This window comes from Lynx rufus, unplaced genomic scaffold (assembly GCF_022079265.1).
Source record: "Lynx rufus isolate CCGP_SWC_20201006 ecotype Redwood Valley unplaced genomic scaffold, mLynRuf1.p SCAF_18, whole genome shotgun sequence".
In the NCBI taxonomy this organism is placed as follows: domain Eukaryota; kingdom Metazoa; phylum Chordata; class Mammalia; order Carnivora; family Felidae; genus Lynx; species Lynx rufus.
This window is the reverse complement of record NW_025814832.1, coordinates 7,767,225-7,791,489: the sequence shown is the minus strand read 5'-3', so window position 1 is coordinate 7,791,489 and position 24,265 is coordinate 7,767,225. Positions and strand designations below refer to the sequence as shown.

The 24,265-nt window shown below is 41.7% G+C and overlaps 1 protein-coding gene across 1 annotated transcript in view; it reads left to right on the top strand.

The window, feature by feature from the left end:
- The window catches only part of MYO1D (myosin ID), a 361,161-nt gene that overhangs the window by 87,268 nt on the left and 249,628 nt on the right, over window positions 1-24,265 (top strand). Inside the window, exons 2-9 of the mRNA XM_047080805.1 lie at window positions 7,083-7,291; window positions 9,230-9,323; window positions 11,220-11,385; window positions 12,816-12,869; window positions 14,334-14,429; window positions 18,481-18,597; window positions 20,286-20,489; window positions 24,057-24,202. Coding sequence (XP_046936761.1) covers window positions 7,083-7,291; window positions 9,230-9,323; window positions 11,220-11,385; window positions 12,816-12,869; window positions 14,334-14,429; window positions 18,481-18,597; window positions 20,286-20,489; window positions 24,057-24,202 — 1,086 coding nt within the window. The remainder of the gene's footprint in view (window positions 1-7,082; window positions 7,292-9,229; window positions 9,324-11,219; window positions 11,386-12,815; window positions 12,870-14,333; window positions 14,430-18,480; window positions 18,598-20,285; window positions 20,490-24,056; window positions 24,203-24,265) is intronic.

Below are 24,265 nucleotides of genomic sequence, written 5' to 3'. Positions count from 1 at the left end.
TAAAGCCATGAACAAGGTAAATATGGACCGTATTCCTCTGGAGACAGAAAGTAAACCAACAAGAAGCTACTTGTGGTAACTACCATAGAGGAAACAAGTGTGGGATGATGGTGGATAGGGGCAGTTTAGATGGGGAAGGATCTTGTTTTATTCTTGGCCAGAGCAGTCATCAGGAGTGGCTGACGTGAGATAAGCCAATATCGGGATGTCAAATTGGCTTGACATTAAGACTTCCCATTGAAAAGATTTAAGGATAGGAATGAAAAATTAGATTTATATTTTGTGGAGAATGGTTTAAGAGGGAGTCCCGCCAATGAAGGTGATACCTGCGATGGGGAAGACACCTGTGACTCCATACTCTTGCTGACATTGTTCACTGTCAAAATTCCTCATGTGTAGGTGGAGAATTGTACCCTGTTGTTGGTTTGATTTGCATTTCTTTAAACATGAAGTGAAACTGAGACACTTTCATAGAATTTATTTTGGTATAACTAGTCATATTAGTTTCCTAGAGTTGTTATAACAAAATACCACAAACAAAATTGCACAAATGGGGTGGCTTAAAAATAAGGTCAGACATTTCTTGTCTCACAGTTCTGAAGACTAGAAGTCCAACATCAAGGTGTCAGCAGGGCCAGGGTCAGTCTGGAACTGGCGGGGGAGAAATCCTTCCTTGCTTCTGCCTAGCTTCCCACGGTGACGTTGGCTCGCAGCTGCGCCTGTCACCTCTGTCATCGCGTGGTGTCCTCCCCGTCTGTCTCAGTCTTCCCATGGCATTTTCCTCTTCTCATAACCCAGTCGTGTTGGATTAGGGCCCACTCTAATGACCTCATCTTGATTACATCAGCAAAAACCCTGTTTCTAAATAAGGTCACTTTCACGGGTACCAGGGATTAGTACTTCAGCATATCTTTTGTGGGGGAGAGCACAATTCAAGGCATCACACTGATGATCTATGGATTTTGTTTTTCCAGGTGGCTGACCTGTTTTCTGACACACTCTGTCGACATACGTTCTTGGTGTAATTGTTTGCCATTTTGAAATGTCACCATTATCACACCAAAGTCTTCAGAGACCCAGTCACGTGATCTCCATTATCTCCCTCTTCTATACTGCTTTCTACTTGAACTTTGTTTTTCCACTTCATTTTGCTTGCTTTTCTTCTTGTCTGTATGTTCAGCAGTATCCGTTCCCATCTAATATCTTTATATATATATATATATATGTATATTTTATTTTGAGAGAGAGCACATGAGCAGGGGAGGGGCACATGGAGAGGGAGACAGAGAATCCCAAGCACGCTCCCTGCTGTCAACACGGATCCCACGGACCGGGAGATCGTGACCTGAGCTGACCAACTTAACCATCTGAGCCACCCAGGTGCCCCTCATTCTGATGTCTTTTAATGTGGTCTTCATTTCTGTGGGGTTTTCTCCTCTTCTGTTGTTTCCCTGAGCTCTTTGGTTTCTCATCTCCTGTTTCAAAAAAAAATGGTTTTAAACATTTTTTCTCTATTTTTTTAAAAAAGTTTATTTTGCAAGAGAGAGAGAGGGAGATCATGCAAATTGGGGAGGAACAGAGGGGGAGAGAGAGAGGGAGAGGGAGAGAGAGAGAGAGAGAGAGAGAGAGAGAGAGAGAACCCCAAGCAGGCTCCTCACCGCCAGCGCTGTGCCCCATGTGGGTCTCCATCTCACAAACTGTGAGATCACCACCTGAGCCAAAATCAAGAGTTGGAGGCTCAACCAACAGAGCCACCCAGGCGCCCTTGGTCTCTCTATTTTTAAGTGGTGTTTTCTTTGTTCTCTTGGTTTTTAGAGGGCTATATTTTCTTTATGTGTTTTGCTTCCATGCAGAAATATTTTTCCAAGGTTTTTCTCCTTTATGACATACCTATTTTTCATGGGTATTCTTGATCTGCCTTTTGTCCTATCAGTTTCTTTGCCTAGTTTTTCTTATCATGTCTTATCCTGGGCCCCATTCTGGGTCACTTTTGATTATTACCATCTTTGTTTTTTTTTTTTTTTTTTTTGTTTGTTTGTTTTAACGTTTATTTATTTATTTATTTATTTATTTTTTATATGAAGTTTATTGACAAATTGGTTTCCATACAACACCCAGTGCTCATCCCAAAAGGTGCCCTCCTCAATACCCATCACCCACCCGCCCCTCCCTCCCACCCCCCATCAACCCTCAGTTTGTTCTCAGTTTTTAACAGTCTCTTATGCTTTGGCTCTCTCCCACTCTAACGTCCTTTTTTTTTTTTTTTCCTTCCCCTCCCCCATGGGTTCCTGTTAAGTTTCTCAGGATCCACATAAGAGTGAAACCATATGGTATCTGTCTTTCTCTGTATGGCTTATTTCACTTAGCATCACACTCTCCAGTTCCATCCACGTTGCTACAAAAGGCCATATTTCATTTTTTCTCATTGCCACGTAGTATTCCATCGTGTATATAAACCACAATTTCTTTATCCATTCATCAGTTGATGGACATTTAGGCTCTTTCCATAATTTGGCTATTGTTGAGAGTGCTGCTATGAACATTGGGGTACAAGTGCCCCTATGCATCAGTACTCCTGTATCCCTTGGGTAGATTCCTAGCAGTGCTATTGCTGGGTCATAGGGTAGGTCTATTTTTAGATTATTACCATCTTTGAGTAAATGTGGTTGGATTATTTAGTTATTGGATTAGTTAGTTATTGAAAGAGAGTGTGTGGAATGACCAGTAGATAGCTGAGTTTGGGATCATTATTATTTTTTTTTAATCTTTTAAATTTATTTTTGAGAGAGACAGAGAGAGTGTGCATTAGCAGGGGAGAGGCAGAGAGAGAGGCAGGGAGAGAATCCCAAGCAGGCTCCTCACTGTCAGTGCAGAGCCCTCTGCGGGGCTCCCACCCACAAACTGAGATCATGACCTGAGCCAAAATCAAGAGTCGGACGCTTAACCAACTGAGCCACCCATGCTGAGTTATTTCTCACTTTGACTGAAATGGCAAGAAGTTTGCCTGACTCGCAGGCAAGCCCTGTGAGCATGCCATGAGACATCTGGGAGGTAAGGTGGCACCTGTTTTCACTGCTGCAGAGAATTGTACCTGCTTTTTCTCATTTGCCTCACCACACGGACAGTGTAATGCATTACAATTGCATTGTAATCGATTGCAGTGTAATTGCAACAACGTAATGTCTACTCATTTCTTTATTCAGTCCCATCTTGCAACTAACTATTCAGAAGTGCCAAATGGGACTCCTTTTGTCCCACAGCCACCAGCACCCTGAGACTCTGCCATTCTCAGAGAAGATGGTTGGTTTGTCCCCTGGAGAACCGCAGCCTCCTGTGGGGGGCGCTCTGCTCCGGAGCCTGCACGCGCACAGGTGCCTGCTCCCTCTCGGCAGCCTCCGTCCCCCGTGTCTACTTTTCACGGCACCCTGCAACTGTTCTTCCTAGGTCATGTTTCAGAGTTGAGGCTAGGTGTTTGTCCCCTAGTAGGTAGTTTTCTGGTTTCATTTCATTTTGTTTTGCTTTTGAAGGAGTGGGAACCTGTTGAGGAGATGGGGGGAGGAAGAGACTGGGTGAGGACAAGGTATTGTAGGCAGAATGAACCTGTGGGCAAACCATGAGGTCGTGGTGTCCTTGGGAACCGTGAGTATCTCATTAATGTAACAGCAGGCTGAGACGGAAAGAGGGGATCGGGAGGTGTTGACGGTGGATGTGTGGTGGGCAGTTAGGAGAGTCAAGTGAAGAGGAATTTGGAGGCCGCGGCACAAAAGGCCTTGCATGCCTCGCATGCCTCTCTCTGAGCTTAGTATATTTCTCTTTCAGTTCCTCATTGAAAGGGGTGTTGTGATCATCTTTGCCAACATGGTACCTGCCTTCATTACCTTACCTATCATTTGTTAGTATTTATTTGCAACACTTCCCTACACTTTGTTCATCTTTTAATTCCCAGAGTCAGGCCCAGTGTCTGGCACAGAGTAGATATTGAATAAATATTTGAAGAGTGCATTATAAAAGTTTGTCACACAAGCTTCGCACACATAGAGATGCCTTCCTTGGTCTCTTATAAGAGGTGGCTTCACCCTGTTTGTCGCTGAGGATCGTGCCACTAGTTCCTCATGGAGGCACACCAACCAGGTGACTACATTACCTTAGTGCTAACTTCATACGCGAGGCTTTCCCAAGCAAATTGGAATCTTGGGTTGGTGTTACTGTGTACACTGGCACCATCTAGTGGTGATTTTAAGCCTTAACCAAACTGAAAGTTTCATGTGTGGTAACCAACCTGAGAGTTTCAAGTAAGTTTTTAACATTTTATAAATTACCGAGGCATTGTATTTAATACCATAATTCGTTGATCTTTTGCCGCTCTCTTCACGATAATATTTTTGCATTTGATGCTATTATGCACGTAGTTTATTGTGTTTTACAAACCTGATGTCTAGAAACTTTGATAAGCAAAATATTCTATTTGGAATAAAATGGAATTTACTGATTAGGCAGACCTGGAATCTTAGAACAGCATTCTAATCTCGTATGTTATTTGCTGTGTCTTATTTCACAGAGTGCCACACCTGTGAGGTAATCTCTTTTTCCCAACATCTTCCTCCCCCTCCCCCTTCTCCTCCCTCTCCCCCTCCCCCTCCCCCTCCTCTTCCTTCCCTCCTCCTTCCCCTCCTCCTCCTTCCCGTCCTCCTCCTTCCCCTCCTCTTTCCTCCTCTTCTTCTTCTTCCTCTTCTTCTCCTCCTCCTTCTTCTCCTCCTCCTCCTTCTCCTCCCCCTCCTCCCCCTCCCCCTTCTTCTTCTTCTTCCTGTTTAGACAGTGTTTCTAAAACTAAAGAATCATGTCCTTTTAATTCTCATCCTTGAAGACAGCTGTTGAGAATGTCCTGCAAATTTTCAGGTTAAGCCAGAAAGGCTTGGGTAGTGAACCTTAGCCTTTCATTACTTTTGGGGGGTGTTTGAACATGAGTTATGTGGACATTTTGCTTGTGGCTTGTTGTTCATTGATTAACAGCTGAGGCAGGGAATCAGATTATGATTATTGAATTGATTCTTCACATGTAGGGATTATTGTGATTTAAGTAGAAACGTTAATAAAATAAAAGCATTTATTAAAAATATTTTTCATGCAGAGTGTAATTGGAAGCATAGATTAATTGCCCACCCCACCCCCTTTTTTAAGTACTTACTCAATGCCAGGGTGAGAGTGCGGTGCAATTGTCTGTTTTACAAGTGAAACACATGGAGGTGAAGTGGTTTTACAAGGTCGCACAGCTATCATATTTGCAGTGTGAGCATTCACACCCAGATGTAAAGGACTCCAAAGTCTGTGCTTCTAACCACCATATAAACTTGGCATCCAACAGTTAGGCTTCCCAGGAAAACCACAGTAGAAAAATGCACAGAAAATCTTAAAGTGCTTATTAATAGCTTTTATTTAAATATATATTAGCTATTTAATAAAATCTTGGTTTTAATCTACTGTTGATTATCAGCATCTGTTTGTTTCCACGCCTAATTATAGCCAACAGCCTTCATTCCATTGTGAAGGAAGTTTAAGGTCCTTGCCCTTGTGGTCCCAAAGAATTAGTTATTTCCCTGCTGCTCTGGTCCTGAGCAAGAGTTCTTAGAGATGTGGTCGTTGTCCTGGAACCAGCATTTAGCCCGTCTTGGTGCTCCCTTCCTTCTTGGATGGGAGCTCTGTGTCCTTCCTGTGCCTCTCGGCAGGTGGAGTGTGTTAGCAACAACTTGTATAGAAATGTCCATTTGGGTGTTGGCCTAGCTCTGGTTCATGTGTGTTTATATGTGTGAGTAATGTATAAACCGTGACTATATATGGGTTTTCTAAGTTTTATATTTAAATTTTTTCTTGGTAAATACAGACACACGATTTTGTGCAGTTGAGTCATACTATATATGCCAGGGGTTTTCTTTACTTTTTCCCCTTTGTTCCTAAAGCTTCCTTCCATCCACCCACACAGCCTCCCTCCTCATCACCCTGTTATATGTAGAAAAGGTATGTGAAACAGAACACGTAGTCTTCCATATTTTTCCATGCTCGTTTAATCACTTATCAAATATATCTATGTATGGTGATACATACAAATCACATAATGGGCAGCATTCCAGAATTTTATGGTAAAAAGGTGGGATCCTGTTAGAAATACTTTATAAAAAAATACACATACCTTTCAACCAGCTGTCTCACAGAAATAAAAGCACTGAGTTGTAAGATTATGTGTCAGGAGTATTTCCTACAGTATTATTCATAATAGCAGGAAGGAAGGGGAATGATTGAATAGAGAATGATAATCTATACCATGGAATTTTAGGCCATCATTTAAAACAATGAATTTGAGGGGCACCTGGGTGGCTTAGTCAGTTGGGCATCTGACTTCGGCTCAGGTCATGATCTCACGTTTCGTGGGTTCGAGCCCCACATCGGGCTCTGTGCTGACAGCTCAGAGCCTGGAGCCTGCTTCAGATTCTGTGTCTCCCTCTCTGTCTGCCCCTCCCCTGCTTGCACTCTGTCTCTTTCTCTCTCAAAAACAAATAAACATTAAAAAATTTTTTTTAATTTTTAATAATGAATTTGATGTATGCCAGAAGCGTCTCCTCTATGACTCTGTTATGAACTTTAGTGTTCTTATTCCTTTACTGACATTTTAGTGCAGATTCAAGAGGGAGAAAAAAAAGAAATGTATTTGGACAGTTTTCTTTATAATTGAAAATCTGGCTAAGTAGATTCCAAGACCTGCTTTATCTTCTGTTTCTCCTTTTACTAGAGCTCTTAGTAGCACCTACTTATCCTTTCATATTTCAGAAATAGGAACTATCCAATCCACAAAAAATTAAATTCTTTCTTCTTTCCTGGCTTTTAACTCCTACTGGTCTTTTCTGCCAGCAACATCTGAAGGGGCACAACCTAAGCATTGTCTCTAAAATTACATTCAGAATTAACGAAATGTCAGTTCAGAAACCATTCCCGGGATATTTGGATTTTCTTGGAAATGAGGCTCTTCGGAAAGACAGTGTTTCTTTGTAACCATAGCTGTTCCTTTTTCCATCTCTTTCGGTCCTGTGCAGATTTGAAAAAGGGCGTATCTACACATTCATTGGAGAAGTCGTTGTTTCTGTGAATCCTTACAAGTTGCTGAACATCTATGGGAGAGACACAATTGAGCAATATAAAGGACGTGAGCTGTACGAGAGACCGCCTCATCTTTTTGCAATTGCTGATGCTGCTTACAAAGCTATGAAGAGGCGCTCAAAAGACACTTGTATTGTGATATCAGGTATTCAGAGGGGACCCCTGTACTTTCAGAGTCAAAATCCATTTAACTTAGTAGATACTCAAGGATCCGAACTGTTGAATAGATCTTTTTTGAAGTTAGAAAGGTAAGCAATTTTATTGGAGAAAAAAAAAGTACAGTGAGCATTAATCAAGAAATCCTTTCTGACCAAAGTGTAGTCTCGGTTCATTTGCAAATACACATTACGTGTGAATGGGCTTCTGGTCAATTTTGTAGACTGAGCCAATATGCAAGATTCTTCCTCTCACCTCAAAGACATAAAATTACTGGATAAAATGTTAACAAAAAGTCATTTTAAATAATAGCAGAATGAAACCAAGAAAATGAAGTCCTGAGTTACCAAAAATGAAGAATGAACTCAAAGTCGGATTGGTGAAAGGGACCATACAGGCATGGGGACCAGGGATGGGCTCTCAGAGCCAGAGGCTGGAGCTCTAAAGCCTGAAGAGCAGAGAGACAGGTGATAGACTCTGTGTGCCCGAGAGCTGGAGCTGACCCCTCCGAGTAAAGCTGAGCTCTTCGATGAATCTTGTGTAGTAAATTGAGGACAGGGAAAGCATCTGCCCGCTGACCCAGGATGGCCTCTCCCAAACTGTGGGAATTTATTTTGGTGCTAATAATACCTCACATCTGCATTAGGGGCTTTATACTTTAAAACTATTTTTTTGATCTTCATTCCATTTTGGTTATCAAAACTGTTGGGTGGTAGGACAGTTGTGTTTCTACTTCATAGATGAGAATATTAAGGGTCAGAGGAGTTATGTAACTTAATGTTGGAGAATTATATCCTAGGACTATGTTATATTAAATGATGAAAGCAATATTGCCTGATTATAAAAGAAAGAAGGGAGCAAACAATCATCTAAGTGTTTAAGAGCAAAAGCCCCTTCCCTCTGAATAACCTGTTACCCCCAAAACTTCAGCAGTAACAGCTGTTAATTTAGTGTTGGTCCTTTTATACATTTTTTCTGTATATTATACATAGAGTCACACATGCATATGAAATTGTATTATAAACATATTACAGAATTACGTTATAAACGCTATTACATGTGTTTTTCCATTTAACAACACAGAGTGGGCACTTTTCCTTAGCATACATACCTCTATGGAAGCAGGGGGTTCTCAACAGTTGTGTAGGATTCCATTGAATAGTTGAATCATTTATTTGCCTGGTCCTCTACTGACAGGCATTTTATTTTTAGACTTTAGCTGTGACACATAGTATAGTCTGCAGAAATACTCCTTAAACCTTTGAAGATTATTATTATTATTTGATTATATTCATATTTTTAGTATTTCTGCAGGTGGAATTCTTGAGTCAGGAGGCATGTACATTTAACAATTGGGTAGCTCATTCTAAATTGATCCCTTCTTCCCACATTACACCACCTGTCATGCTCTCTCTGTGACACCGTGTCTGGAGCCTGCCGTTTTGTTTTGCTTTGTTTTCACCAAAATTACTCTAACTTTAATTTTCTGGAGGAATTATTTCATCCTCATGAAGATTAAAAGAAATTTGCTATAGAGAATAAGGTTTTATGAATTTAGCCATGGCCACTGTTTGAGGCACTAGCTTGTTGCTTTTCTGCTATACTCAAGAGTCACAGCCGAGTACAAAGACTTTGGTCTAAGGAATTTGTTTACCACAGTTTATGTCTTGATATTTTTGTGCTAAATCTTAATTTGTAATCTACTTGTTATTTTACTTCTTTAGTAGTTTTACTTTTTTTTCCCAACATTTTCAGATCTGTTAGAACCTATACCATATCAAGATAGGAGGAAATAACTCATAAAGGCAAACAATGAAACGTAAAGAATTTTAAGTAACTAACATCAGAATTTGCAATTATTCTAGTAAAAACTAGCTTCCTCTTGGTTTAAGTTACAGTGTTAAGCCTTGCACAATTTTTCCCCCAGGGGAGAGTGGAGCTGGTAAGACTGAAGCCAGTAAGTACATTATGCAGTACATCGCGGCCATCACCAACCCCAGTCAGAGAGCAGAGGTTGAAAGGTAAGGGCGGAATAAAAATGGGGAGACATGCTGATTGGAGCTTCATTTTCTTTCTTTCTTTTTTTTAAACATTTATTTATTTTTGAGAGAGACAGAGACAGAGCACGAGTGGAGGAGGGGCAGAGAGAGAGGGAGACACAGAATCCGAAGCAGGCTCCAGGCTCTGAGCTGTCAGAGAGCCCGATGCAGGGCTCGAACTTGTAAACCCTGAGATCATGACCTGAGCTAAAGTTGGATGCCTAACTGACTGAGCCACCCAGGCGCCCCATTTTTCTTTTCTTTTTTCTTTTCTTTTCTTTTCTTTTTATGTTTATTTTTGAGAAAGAGTGCAAATGGGGAAAGGCCAGAGAGAGAGGGAGAGAGAGAATTCCGGTCAGGCTCCATGCTGTCAGCATAGAGTCCGTGAACCCACGAACCGTGGGTTCGAACTCACGAACCGTGAGATCATGGCCTGAGCTGAAGTCGGACATTTAACCCACTGAGCCACCCAGGCACCCCAAGGAGACATTTTTCTTAATTGTGACACATCCCACTTATCATTCGGACTTTGCAATCTCCTATAACAAGGATAAGGATGTAAGTTATCTTACTTTCCATGGCAGCTCAGGAGAATGACTGGCTGGGAACTAACTTCATTTTGTTTTTAAACTCAGTTGGTATAGTAGAGTAAGGCATTTGTAGGTTTCCTAGTCTTTCATGAGCATATCTCACCAGAGTTTTAAAGATAATTGCCTTGGGGCTCCTGGGTGGCTCAGTTGGTCATGATCTCAACGTTTGTGAGTTCAAACCCCACATTGGGCTCTGTACGGTCAGCAGAGCCTGCTTTGGATCCTCTGTCCCCCTCTCTGTCTCTAACAAACACAAAGATAGTTGCCTTTGTTTACCATAAGCGTGGAATCGCCCCTCCCCACATTTTAAACGTATACTTCTGTGTGTGTGGGGTGTGTGTGTGTGTGTGTGTGTGTGTGTGTGTGTGTGTGTAGAGAGAGAGAGAGAGGAGGTTGTGGGGTCACTTACGGTGGTAGTGGGTTGGCTGCATTCAGTTATTTCAGCGGCCACAGTTATTTCTATAGCAGGCATGCTTGTGTGCCAGTACAAGAGGAATTCTGTCAGTGAAATAAAAACAAAGACTTAAGGTCTAGCATGAAGTTAAAAAGTATCCACTGGGAGACACTGCTTCCTAGAAAGTTAGCATTCATTGAATAAAGAATGAATTAAGTAACTGATACAATGGAGAGATTTCATTCAAACAAAATGAGCGATTTCTAAACTAATAAAGACCGTCTTTATAATGTATAACTAAATGCAATAAATTTCAGTGTTTTAGGCTTTACAAACAAGTACTTTTAAAAATTGTATCATTTTCTGTGTCACCCATTCTTTCTCTTGTGAACATATCTTTTTTTAAAGATTTTTCTTTATACAAATAAAACATGTTCACTTAAACTAAAAATTACAGTCTTTTGTCCCAGGTGGAAGGTCCCTGAAATCCCACTCTGCAAACTCCTCCCCTGTCAACCTAGGAAACTATAGTGAAGTGTACTCTTCCCTCCAGCCTTTTAAGCATCGACTAACATATGTGCATATACACATACACTCACGCATACACACACACAGTCCCTGCCACACATATTATTTTGCAACTTAATTTCTCATTCATTAATATGTTCTGTGGACATCTGTCTCCATCAGTTCACACTGTAGTAGAAAAACAGTTACTTTTACCCAACCCTGTTGGTGGGCAGTTAGGGTTAACTGGTTTGTTTTACTGTCGCAAATAACGCTGCTGTCAGCATCTTCGTATGAACCTTTGGATGTGCTTTAACAAAATCTAGTTTTCTAAAAGGCTCGGCCTGGAAAACTCTCTATAAGGACTCTCATTTATCTGTGTTCAAGAGTGAAGAATATGTTGCTCAAGTCCAACTGCGTCTTGGAAGCTTTTGGAAATGCCAAAACCAACCGTAACGACAACTCAAGCAGGTTTGGAAAATACATGGATATCAACTTTGATTTCAAGGGGGATCCTATTGGTGGACATATCAATAACTACTTATTGGAGAAGGTAAAATGTGTTTAACTTCTGAGGGTAATGTTTTCGGGTGCTGAATTTTGTTTAAACCTAATAGTGCTTATACAATTTCTAGAATGACTTCAAAGTAGCCTTTAATCCTACTCTGCCTCCCTTCGTGCTTCTCAGTCAGCTTTCATGACAAGATATTCTCCTTTTGTGTTCTTATTAGTTCTTAGGATATCAGGTTGGGAAAGGCTCGAGCTTTGTAGATAAGGATTTAGGGGCGTTTGTGGTGGGGGCGGGAGTGGCATTCGAGTATGTGCCACCCTCCGGGTGAGGTCTGGCCAAAGACCAAGCCAGGACTAATCAGTTCCACTCTGGTGACACCACCATCTCCCATGTGTCATCTTGTTGTTTTCCTTAGTGCACCACAGGACAGCTAGTGGGTCCAGTTTCTGAAATTACACTCTTCTCACGGAATCATGCCCGTACAACAATCTTTTATAACTGAGATATAATTGACCTTTCACATTGTGTATGTTTAAGGTGTACAACATATTGACTTGATATTCCCATCTATATTAATTTGAATCTCATTTTCTTCTGGTTTCTATTCGTAGCATCCTTTATGGCAGTGTAATGCAGTATAATCTAATTTTTAAGTTTATTTATTTATTTTGAAAGATACAGCATGGGGGGGGGGGGCAAAGAGAGAGGAAGAGAGAGAATCCCAAGCAGGCTGCATACTCAGCATGAAGCCCGACCCGAGACTCAGTTCCACGAGTGTGAGATCACAACCTGAGCCAAAATCAAGAGTCAGACATTCAGCCAACTGAGCCACCTAGGTGCCCCAGTATAATCTATTTTTTTTGTTAAGTTGAAGTCAGACTGGTAAGGAAATAAGTGTTTTTGTCAGTGTCAGTTACAAAAGGACTGGAAATCCCAGGTATTATCACTCTTTGTCCAGAATGTCTTAGGGCTTCACTTTATGTACCTAGTCAATCAAAAGGACCCCTTTGAATGAACATACATTTTGAGCCCTCTCAGAGCAGCCTTTTGGGAGCCATCTAAGGCAGGGACCTTTACAGACTGATCTTGCTCAACTGATTTTCCTACAAGATATAAGGCATTGCTCTGAAATGCCTGGCAGACCCTGGGGGAAGGCAGTGTTGTGAATATTACTCCCTAAACATTCCTTCCTGTTTTCCCACTTCCAATCCTCCTTCCCCCAAAAATTCCATCTTTAGGCTCCGGGTTAAAAAAAAAAAAAAAGTTTCATTTTCAGAAAGTTTAGGGAACTCTCTTTTAAGCAGTAAAAAGAATATTAAAAATTGCACAGAGGAGGCCTAGTTTTAGGTGGGTAATCCATGGGGTCTGTTAGGACATTTAAATGCACTGTTGGTATACGATTTCCTGAGAATTGTGGCTTTTTGTTCTTGAGGTGCGTTCTCAGATTAACGATTTCATGTGGTGTTTTTTAGTCTCGAGTGATTGTGCAACAGCCAGGAGAAAGAAGCTTTCATTCTTTCTATCAGGTTAGTATTTGCTGTTGTGCAGGTAATCGATCATTTGCCCAGTTGTACCAGGGATGAATATTCTATATCCGGGCTCTGCCCTGTCCTGGGCCTCCATTGCCTCCATTGGCCCACAACACATTACACATGTGCACAGGTGCACCCCACCCCCGCAACCCATATGCTGCTTCTGAGATGTGATGAGCGTGATTGTTATAAAGAACTAGTCACATGACTGACTACCTTGGTTAAGCATCACATTTCTTTGCAATGTAGAGAATAGTTTAATATCTATAAAGGCTTTTGAAGTGGTAAGTTCCGAATATGTTAAATTAATTGTGTTTTATTTTTGATAGAAGCTGTTGTTCCCATATTTGGGAGCCCCACGGATAGCAATATAACTTCAGTTTTATTTTGCTCATGGAGGCTATAAAGCAAGATGATTACTTAAAACGATTATGAACACAAGGGAGGATTGTCTTCTTTATCCCATCAAAGCTGTGATTGCTTAGGAAAAAAATCTAATACGTCTTTTGAGAATGCTTTTAGAGTTTAAGGCAAGATCTTTTAAAATAGCCTTTCTGTTAGCAGGTCTTCATGTTCAGAGAACAAGTATGATACATTATTACAATTTTTAAAGCCAAAAGTAATATAAACCAGTGCTAATAAATAAAGCGGGTGATCCAATGAAGCAGTGCTGTTTGGGATTTGTACAAAGAGAAACTATAAATCAGTAAGATTGATTTCCCTGTGGAAACTGTCTCTGCAGGTAATTGAGCGGTGACAGTTGAAGTTGAATACAATTCAGCGGAGTTCAGTATCTTCTAGGAACTGCTTTAAGGGTGCTCGTTCGTATGTACAAATTCTGGTGTATTTAGTTTAAAAGATCACTTTTCAAAATCTGATAATTATACCTTTTAAGTAAAACAAAGCATACAGTTTAGTGTAGAGAGTTTAAACATGCTGCCTTCCAAAGGCATGTTCTGTATAGAAAAGCTACCCATATTGTGCTTGTGTTTTTGTTGACGATTCACCATGTTTTCATTCAGCTATTTTTCTACCAAATGTAGAAGAGTTCTTTTTATTTCCAGAACCCATAACTTCTCCCCAGTATTTTTCCCACCGGATGAAAGTGTTAAAATTGGTCTTTGTTCAACACTGCAGCCATGGTTATTTATCCGGTGGTGCTCCTGCCTTGGATACAGAGATTGATGAGGAGAGGCTGTGTGTTTCCAGTGTGGTTCAGCATGTGACTGTCTGCTGATGCCTCTCACTTCTGTGGCAATATTGACTTTTTCTGAATTCTGAAGCGCAACCCGATCCTGTCTAGATAATGAGGCTGTTTAGCAAGTGTCCATCACAACCCACAGGCACCTGTTTGACAAATGACCATAGTAAAAACAAGATTACCATTGTCAGAATGTTTGCTGTAATTGGTTGTGTATGTATCTTACCAATTTATTTCTAATTAAATATTTTTTTCAGCTACTCCAAGGAGGTTCAGATCAGATACTACGCTCTCTACATCTCCAGAAATCCCTGTCATCTTACAACTATATCCGCGTAGGAGCTCAGTTAAAGGTAAGGGCTTCTTCTCTGAGTTGTAGAATCAAAGAATCAGAGGGGACATTAAGTAAAAGTCTAGTCCAGCCTGATGCCTTTAAGCAAATGAGTGACTCTTTTCTTCTTCTGGTTTTTAAATTCTCGCGGACAGAGATTCACTACGTTGTTGGTCAGCAACTTCACTCAACAACCATTTCTGTATTTCATCACCATCTGATGGGAAAGAAGTTTCTGTCTTGTGATCTTGTGTTTTCTTTGAACTTTTAACCCTATTCCTTTTGACACTATAAAAAGATTGATAGGACAAGGAAATCCACCTCAAAAGAAGATACCGTATGATTTGGCCACAGGCGAGTTGGGAAGACAGAAGGAACGTTAAAAGCACTTCGGTTGAAAATGAGAATCAAAGATCTCCATTCACTATTATTTCAAGTATTGATTTTAACGTATACATAGTTTTGTGACCCCTGGAACATTTCTATTCAGCCTCCAAAATTTTCCACTTTTTTCCTCTTCATTTGCATGCGGGTCCTTTGCACTCACATATCAGATGCTTTTCTCCTTTTTTATTTCTAATTAGTTTCCTGCCGGTCACTTTACAACTAATCCTAATAACATAGTAGTTTGTTGATGGTGGGTTATAAAATGGTAATTACAATATTATCCTGTTTTGTTAGGGGAAAGGTGTATAAATACATAAAGTAAGCTATGGAGGGAAATAGACCAAGGTTTTAATTACTGATTCAGGTTGGATGAGGTTACAGGTACATGTTCTTGTACTCTTTCATATCTTAAATTTCTTCTATAATAAAAAATACATTGCTTTTGTAGTCAGAGGAAAAATAAAAGAATTTATGAAAGGAAAGGATCCAAGGTGTGGGAGGTGTTTGGTTTTTTTTTTATTATTATTATTATTCATCTGAAGCAAATTATACCTGCATTGCTGATTTAGCCATATTTTTATTGCCATGCATGGAAAGAAATGATATTTAGGCTTTCACGATTAAATTTTCCGTTGTTTGACATTCAAGTTGCCTAGTTGTTTTGTTTGCTTTTACAGTCATCTCAGAGCAGGATGTTTGGGTGAAAGTTAATTGAAAACAAGACAATAGAGGGCAACATTCGAGCTTTGAGCTTTCTGAGAGTAGGTGAGCGGCCCTCAAAGACCAGAAGGGGATTATGAAACCGGCACTTAAAAAGCCCGTGACCAGAGGGGCTCCTGGGGTTTCAGTCAATTACACGTCCAACTCTTGGTTTCAGCTCAGGTCATGGTCTCGTGGTTCCTGAGTTTGAGCCCGGTATGGGGCTCTGTGCTGACAGCTCAGAGCCTGCTTGGGATTCTCTCTCTGCCCCTCCCCCACTTGTGCTCTTTCTTTCTCAAAATAAATAAACATTAAAAAAAGGAAAAAGCCAGTGACCAGAAATGTTCCTCTTTAATCAAATTGTCTTATTGACCAAATTACTTTGGACCCGGTCATGTGGCACCCCCACAGAAAGCCTTTGCTCTAAGCTAAATGTAGCTTGGGTTCCCTTTTCCAAGAGTTTCCCAGTCCTCTTTTTTCTGCCTTCCTTTTTCATCCTAACAGAAACAAAGACATAATGTGCGATCATAGTCCAAACCTAAAAAACGAAGCACCGGCAGAAAATAAAAATAAATAATGACTAAACTAAATAATAACTAAAGCTTACCATCCAGAGATAGTTATTGATAATGGTTTATGTATATTCTTTTCTTTTCCTTTCTTTTCTCTTCTTTTTCTAAAGATTTTATTTTTAAGTAATCCTTACATCCAACACGGGCTTGAAATCATCACCCTGAGAACAAGAGTCACATGCTTCACTGACCCAGCCACCCGGGCACCCCTGTGTATATATATTTATGAATGGAATCATGCAATAAACTCTGATTAAATAAGCTTGCTTTTATTAAATCATAATCATTAATATCTTCCCATTAACAAATATAAGTTAATAGCATGATTTTAGTAATTATAAAGTATTATACTCTGTGTCACAATTTTACTTAACTACCCCAAAATATAGGAATCATGTATATTGAAGATACTTTGGGTTAAAGGGAAGATAAAACTCAATTGAAAGTCTCCAAAAACAATCAGGAACTTAATTATCTCACATAACAAGAAACCCTGAGATGTGACAGTTCCAGAGTTGGTTAATTTAATGCCTTCACAGCTTTGGTGGGGATAAAGATGTTGTTTGTTTCTTCACCTTAAAACTCCCCCACTTCACTGGATTTGGTTTGTGTGCTTAGGCTGATCTTCCTCACGGTCCCAAAGTGGCAGCAGCAGTTCCAGGAGTCACAGGCAGAGGAAACGTTCCTGGCTTATGTCCCGTTTTAGCTAGGGAAACCTCATGTCTTTCTTACTGACCAGAATAGCATCACAGGCCCATGGCTGCGCAGTCACCTGGTCAGAGGAACAGGATCACTGTGATTAGTTTACACCAGTGAAGATTTACCCCTGGAGGCTGGGGGAGCACCAGTCCTGAAGGACACGTGCACTTGGAGAGAGGTGAACAGATCAGGGTTCTAGCAGCCCACACTTCCCCAAGTAGGACACTTTTTCCCCCTAGTTTCTATGCAATTCCAGCACAGTTGCAGCTTCTAATAATACTAATATCTGATACTTGTCAAGTGCTTTTTATGTGCTAGCAACTAAGGAGGCATCTCACGTAATTCTCATTCGGTTCTCACGGCAACCCTGTGAGAAACACGTTATTATGCCCATTTCACCCATGAGGAAATTGAGACTAGACGAAGTTGAGTATCTTGCCCAAGGTCAGAGAACCAGGAGGTGGAGGAACTTGCCTGGCTGCATCCTGGGTACTAGAGGAACATGTACTCAGAGACCCCTTCCCGTGTCCCTCCTCACAAGATGAGCATTAGGCCAGCTCCTTGATGTCCCGGCCAGAGGAGAAATTCACCCAGGAGAGGACCAGTTGGGCTCAGGCCCTCTGGAGCTGCTGCTTTGGGAAGACTTTGGAGATGGGCAGCTGACCATCACTTCATTGTGAATTTCTGTAGACGTGTTTGTATTTCCAGCCTGATGGCTGCAGCTTCTCGAGGCTGGTGATTTGTCTTTGAACCCCTGTCTTATTCTGATTGGGCCGCTACAACAAAAGTGCCAAAAATTGGGCAGCTTTTATACAACTTTATTTCTCACTGTTCTAGAGGCTGGGAAGTCCAAGATAAAGGCACCTGCGGATTTGGTGAGGGCCTCCTTCCTGGTTTATAGATGGAGGCTTCTCTGTGTCCTCACGGGGCAGAAGGGATGAGGAATCTCTGGGGCCTCTTGTAATGGCACCGATCCCACTTCTTGAGGGCTCCACCCTTGTGACCTAATTACCTCCCAAAGGTCCTACTTCCTAATTCCATCACCTTTGGGAGGGCGGGGGGTCACGATTTCAGCATAGGAATTTTGGAGGGATACAAACATCCAGTCTATAGCAACCCCCCAAATCAGGTAGATCTGATGCCCTGCATGCTTGTGAAAAAGTGGTTGTGATCCCAGAATATTCAATAGCTGGCTGAACGATTGAGGCAGTCCGGTTTGCTTTGGGGGGGCCTGCTTTTCCCCACCTGTGAAATAAAGAGCCTGACTGTTCAAGAAAGAGAGTGTTATTCCCAGCCTGTACAAGAAGGCTAATTCTAGGGGGAAAAAGCCACCAGCAACAACAGCCAGATGTGTGTCTCAGAGGCTCCCACAGCTGGTATTTCCATTTGTGATTCCACGTCTCATGTTTTCTTCACTTGTGACCGAGTGGCAGTCAGCTTCTGTGAGGCAGCTCAGGACTTGCTCCCTCACTGAAGGTTCCAGACAAGTATGTGATGCTTATTTTGCCTGATGGTGGCCATCTCGCACACAGATGGACATTGTGTGTGCTGAGTGATGTCTCTGCCCCTGAAATAATTTTCATTTTCTTGAGGTACTTGGTGAATTGCTACAACAGCCTCAAGACCTTGGCTAAACTTGAACGTAGTCTCATAATTGGTAGATGTTCACGTTCGTCTGAAATGTCGGCGACTTAAGTTCTCCGTTTTCATTCCCAGTCTTCCATCAATGATGCTGCAGAATTCAAAGTAGTAGCTGAAGCCATGAAAGTAATTGGCTTCAAACCTGAGGAGATTCAAACGGTGTATAAAATTTTGGCTGCTATTCTTCACCTGGTGAGTAGGGATGCCTTTCAGAATATGTTGCTTCCCTGTGGAGACAGGAGGCTCTTTCGGGAGACTTTGCATTTCCCCTGTAGCTTTCAAAAGTAATTTACATGAAGAAAATTTCTCTCCATTTTGAAGAAATTGCTGTATCTGTGGTTCTCTCCATCATTTTATAACATTATGAAGGATTTTCTGAGCACTATAGGTTTTAAAACTCAGCTGTAGTTAGTTGTCTTACTGGTACATCAGATTTTCAAGCGTTTAATTCTGAGGATTCACGTATTCAGTAACCACGTGACTACCAGTGGTATAAGCTAAACACTTCTGAACAGAATACATTTCTAAAAGCACTTGAGACGTAGAATCATCAATTATCAGCACTGGAATTTTGACCATCTCACTTTTCATGTTGGGAAGTGAGCCCTAACAGGGTGGCATGACTGGGTCAAAGGCATAGCCAGGTCACGGTGGCCCATGCTGCAGACCAGGTTGGCCAGCTCACGGGTCAGTCATTTTCTCCGATACCACAGCAAACTCAGAGGACATGGGGGTCTGCTTGTCGGATGTCTTTCGTTACCATTTGTGTAATTATAGATGTTGAAAACATAATGAACGTGGAACCTTAGAAAAAATGAGGGACAACATGAGTTCAAATCTGGAATAAAAGTCACCTTTTCCTTTAACGTGGCAAGATTTAACTTCTAGTGAAATGTGCGGGACCTATATAAAAAATATTGTAGGGTAATATAACTGTTCTCTTAAAGAAATGTCCCTAACTAGGAAGACTTTAACATTATTAATCATCCCATTCTTTCAATCAGTTTATAAATAAGGTGCAACATTATCCTTCAGAAGCCAAACAGGAATTTTATTTTTAAGTTGACATAACGACTCTAGAATTTACCTGGAACAATGAACATGTAAGAAGATCAAATAAATGTACTAAAGAAGAGTAGTGGGGCGGGGGGGGAGAGGGGACGTGACGAATTCTACCAGATTTAAAATGATAGTAAAAGTGACAGTGCTTTACAACTTGTTGCACAAATATATCATCAGATTAATCAACAGATTGGTTCATGTGCCGGACAGTTGGTAGGTGGTTAGTAAGTATTTATTGCTTATTGAATAAATAAAATATAGACGGACTCACAAAGTTGGAAGGGGGGGAATTTAATATATACTACAGGTGACATTTTAAATCAGGAGAAAAAGTTTGACCGTTTGTTCAATAAATAATATTGGAGCAACTAACTAACCTTCTGAAAAAATAACGTTAGATTCTTTGCACTACACAGCGACATAAATGCTAAGTGAGTTAGAAGCTTAAACGTAAGGGGGAAAGCGGTGTATTAGAAGAAAATATTAAATATTCATAAAATCTTTGGAGTGGGAATGGTCTAAGTATGACACAGAGTAAGGGAAACCGTAAAGCAAGAGATTCATAGATGTGACTACATAAAAATGTAAAACCTCTGTCCATCAGAAACAAACACTGCAGATGAAAAGATAGTTGGGTGTCTGGAGAAGAGAGATGGGCAGTGCACTAGATTTTTATATAAACATGATGTGTGTAGGAAGTCTGTGCTACAAACAAGGTCACGTTGAATTTTATCTTAAGTTGGCAAATAGATCCCGGATGTAATGTTTCAGAATCTGGCTGGAAATGGTGCGTCTTGTTTTTCTTCACCCTGCTTTAGGGAAATTTAAAATTCGTGGTGGACGGTGACACGCCTCTCATTGACAATGGCAAGGTTGTCTCTATCATAGCAGAATTGCTCTCCACCAAGACGGACATGGTTGAGAAAGCCCTTCTCTACCGGACGGTGGCCACAGGTCGCGACATCATCGACAAGCAGCACACGGAGCAAGAAGCTAGCTATGGAAGGGACGCCTTTGCCAAGGTGGGATTTTAACTGACACTCTCGCGGGCCTGGTGTCAACAGACCTTTACCAAGGCTGCAGCAGTGGCTTCTTTGTTACCTTCTTGGTCTCCTGTCCACCCACCCCTCTCGCTGCTTCTGTGAGGATGTATCCAGACGTTCCTAGAAAGTGGGTTAAGGCTTTTAGAAACCATGATGTTTGGGGCCATCACAGTCTCCATAAAACCCCCTGACTGCGAGCGTCATTCTCAGGACACATTCTGAGGAAAGTGAAGCTCACTGACTGGGAAGCTAATGATGGGCCCTCTCCTCGTCCTGCATTTTGCTTTGCTCCGCCAGTGTTTGATGAAGACCACCTCAGGTTCCCCGATGGAGTTCTCATCCCTTGTCTTTAATGTCTGTGTGGTGATGGCACCATGATTTATTAGCCATCCTCCTCCTAAGTCATCCACCTTGTTTCCTTTTTCTGCCACGACAGATAATGCTGCCAGATCCGTGTGTGTGTATCCCTCCACACCAGCACTTTTATTTCCGTTGGACAGACTCCCAGGAAGGAGCTCACCAGAGCTCGGGACACACTGATTTTAAACTTTAAATTTACTGAGTTTATGGGTAGACGGTAATACTTGATTATTACTTTAATTTTCATTGCTAGTGTATTTGAGCGTCTTGCCATATTTTTTTGTAAGGTATTTAAATCCATTCTGAGAATTTCCTGGTAATGTCCTTTGTACGTTTTTCTTCAAGGCCGTTCTCATTTTATTGCCAGTTTGTAAGAGCTTGTAACTTTAACTCTTTATCTGTTATCTGCATGGCACATGTTTTGTGTCCCCAAGTTTACATTTCCTTGTTTTCTTGGTCTTTTTGCTGGTTGGTTAGGTTGCCGCATATTCCTTTTTTACCTGTAGAAGTGTCAGGCTTGGTTTTTAGTCTCAAGAGGAATTTGGATTTATCCGAGTGCAGTGGAGAGTGGGAGATTCTAAGCAGAGGCAGTGACAGCAAGTCTGCGTGTTTAAAATGATGGCTCTGGCTTGAGCATGGCGAATCTTATGGGGGCTGGGGGTGGCAGTGAGGAGACCATTACGGAGATAGTTCAGCATCCAGGAGAGAGACCATGGCAGGTAGTGTAGAAATGGGGAAAAGAGGATGATTTGAGACAGACCGTATTTGGGATGTGAGATCCACAGCCCCTGTTTGTCTGGGGAATGATAAAATCAAGGGTTATTCCTAATGTAGTCTGGCTTCAGCCTACGTCTCCTGCTTCCTTCCACACCACACTCCAGCCTCCTTTCTTCATTCCAGTGCTCAGGAATTGCAGCTTGTCGTTATCCCTTTCTCCTTCCAGCTGTAAGGCCTCGGCACATGCTGTTGCCTCTGCTTGGATTGCTTTTCTCTCCCCCTCTTTCCCGGCCAACTCTTACTCATCCTTCTGGTCTCAGCCCACTTTCTTAGAGAAGCTTTCCCTGGCCTCCGAACTCTGAACAGGTTAAATTATCCTCAGATCCCACGCAACTCACCTTGAGAGAGAGAAATTCTTTCCTTCATTCTACTCCCTATGCTCCTTAGAGATTGAGACCGTGTTTATGTTTGTTTAGTACTGTGTCTCCAACAACCTGCATATAGTAAGTACTCAGCAAATATCTGTTGAATGGATGAATGACTAAATTCCTAAATTTCTGGTGTCATTTGTTCTTGGTTAGAAGTAGAGTATGAACAGTTGTCGGAGATGGGAAGATCAGGAGCCTAGCGGTACGTGTGTCTGTGACGGCCGCGAGACCTCTAGGCATGTTGTCAGGTAGGCTGGCAAGCACAGGAATCTGGCGCTTGGAGAGAGATCTGCGTTGGGGTAATATTACTATTACATATCGCTATTATTATGTTACTACTGTGTAATATCTAAGGAGATGACTCAGGAGGTGTTAAGAGAGTGAAGAGGACTGAGGCCAGTTAGGGGAGACCCTACCAGAGGTCACCAAGCAGGAGCAGCCAGTGAAATGAGAGGAAAATTAAGGTAGTGACATATCACGAATCCCAGAGAGGAGAGTGTTTCCAGAAAAGGGTGGGAAACCAGGTGGAGTGAGACTGAGCGTCTGACTAAGATGTCCGTATAGAAGCACAAGAAAGTGCCTACACTGAGGTGCTTGGGGTCCTTGATGAACCATTTCAGGGGAGCGGTGGGAGGTAAGCAGAGCCTAGAGTGGATCAAAGAGTAAAGGGGAGGTGAAAACTGGAGGCAGTTTGTGCAGATGAGTGCAGGTGGAGACAGTGTATCTGGAGGGAGCTGTTGACGATGAGCGTGCTAAAGATGTGGCACCGCAGAGCATGTTTGTATCAGCACGTGCGTGTGTGTGAGTGTGTGGTGCGTCTGTCCACGGGTGTCTTTGTGTGAGTGTCCTTGGGTATTGGATATGTGTTTCATTCTCAAGGACTTCAAACTGTGGTCTTTGGTCCAGATCTTTACGTAGCATTATAAATCAGTGTTTATATTTTTAGAATCCATAGGGCTGTACTGGGACATAGATATTAACTCATTGGTTCCCCGTGTTTTTGTTTGTTTGTTTTTTTTTTCTTAATTTTAGAGAGAGAGCACACACGAGCAGGGGAGAAAGGTAGAGGGAGAGAGAGATTCTTAAGCAGACTCCATTCTCAGTGTGGAGCCCAACACAGGGCTCGATCCCACAACCCTGGGATCATGATCTGAGCCAAAGTCAAGAGTTGGACGCTCAACCGGCTAAGCCGCCCAGGCACCCTGGTTCCCCACTTTTTAATACTTGATGAAACTCAAATAAAGCAATGAAACAAATTCTATAAGGGAGGCAGCCAATGACTGATATAGCCGGGCACAGAGATGCACCTAGGAATGGTTTTGGGACGCCATAATGACTGATAGTAATCTTTAAAAAACCCAAACCATTTACTTGAGTGTTGCATACATCATGTCGTTTTTCTTATTTGGAAAAAATTTGTTTTAATGTTTTATTTATTTTTGAGAGAGATAGAAAGACAGAGTGCGAGCAGGGAAAGAGCAAAGGGAGAGAGAGACACAGAATCCAAAGCTGGCTCCAGGCTCTGTCTGAGCTGTCAGCACAGAGCCCGATGCGGGGTTCCAACCCATGAACCAAAATAGCATGACCTGAGCCAATGTCAGACACTTACCCGACTGAGCCATGTCAGTGCCCCTTCATCATGTAGTTTTTTTTTTTTTAATTTTTTTTAATCTTTATTTATTTTTGAGAGGGAGACAGAATGTGAGCAGGGGGGGAGCAGAGAGAGAGGGAGACACAGGATCCGAAGCAGCTCCAGGCCCTGATCTGTCAGCACAGAGCCCGATGCAGGGCTCGAACTCACAAACCATGAGATCATGACCTGAGCCGAAGTCGGACTCTCAACCGACTGAGCCACCCAGGTGCCCCCATCATGTAGTTTTTAAACAGGTGATGTGCATTTCTAATTTTTCTGCTTAGAGTAACAACAGCTACATTGATGGTAAGGAGAAGGTGGATGGTAATGTAAAACTTACCGCAAATCTAAACAGAAGACTCAGTCCCCTGTGGGGACTGAGAATTAATGATGTCGTTTTCCTCACAGGCAATATATGAACGCCTTTTCTGTTGGATTGTTACTCGCATCAATGACATTATTGAGGTTAAGAACTATGACACCACAGTCCATGGGAAGAACACTGTCATCGGTGTCTTGGACATCTATGGCTTTGAAATCTTTGACAACAACAGGTAAACTGGACAAGGTACTTAAAACTCTGTTGTTTATTTTCTAATTCTTTGAACCTCATGGAT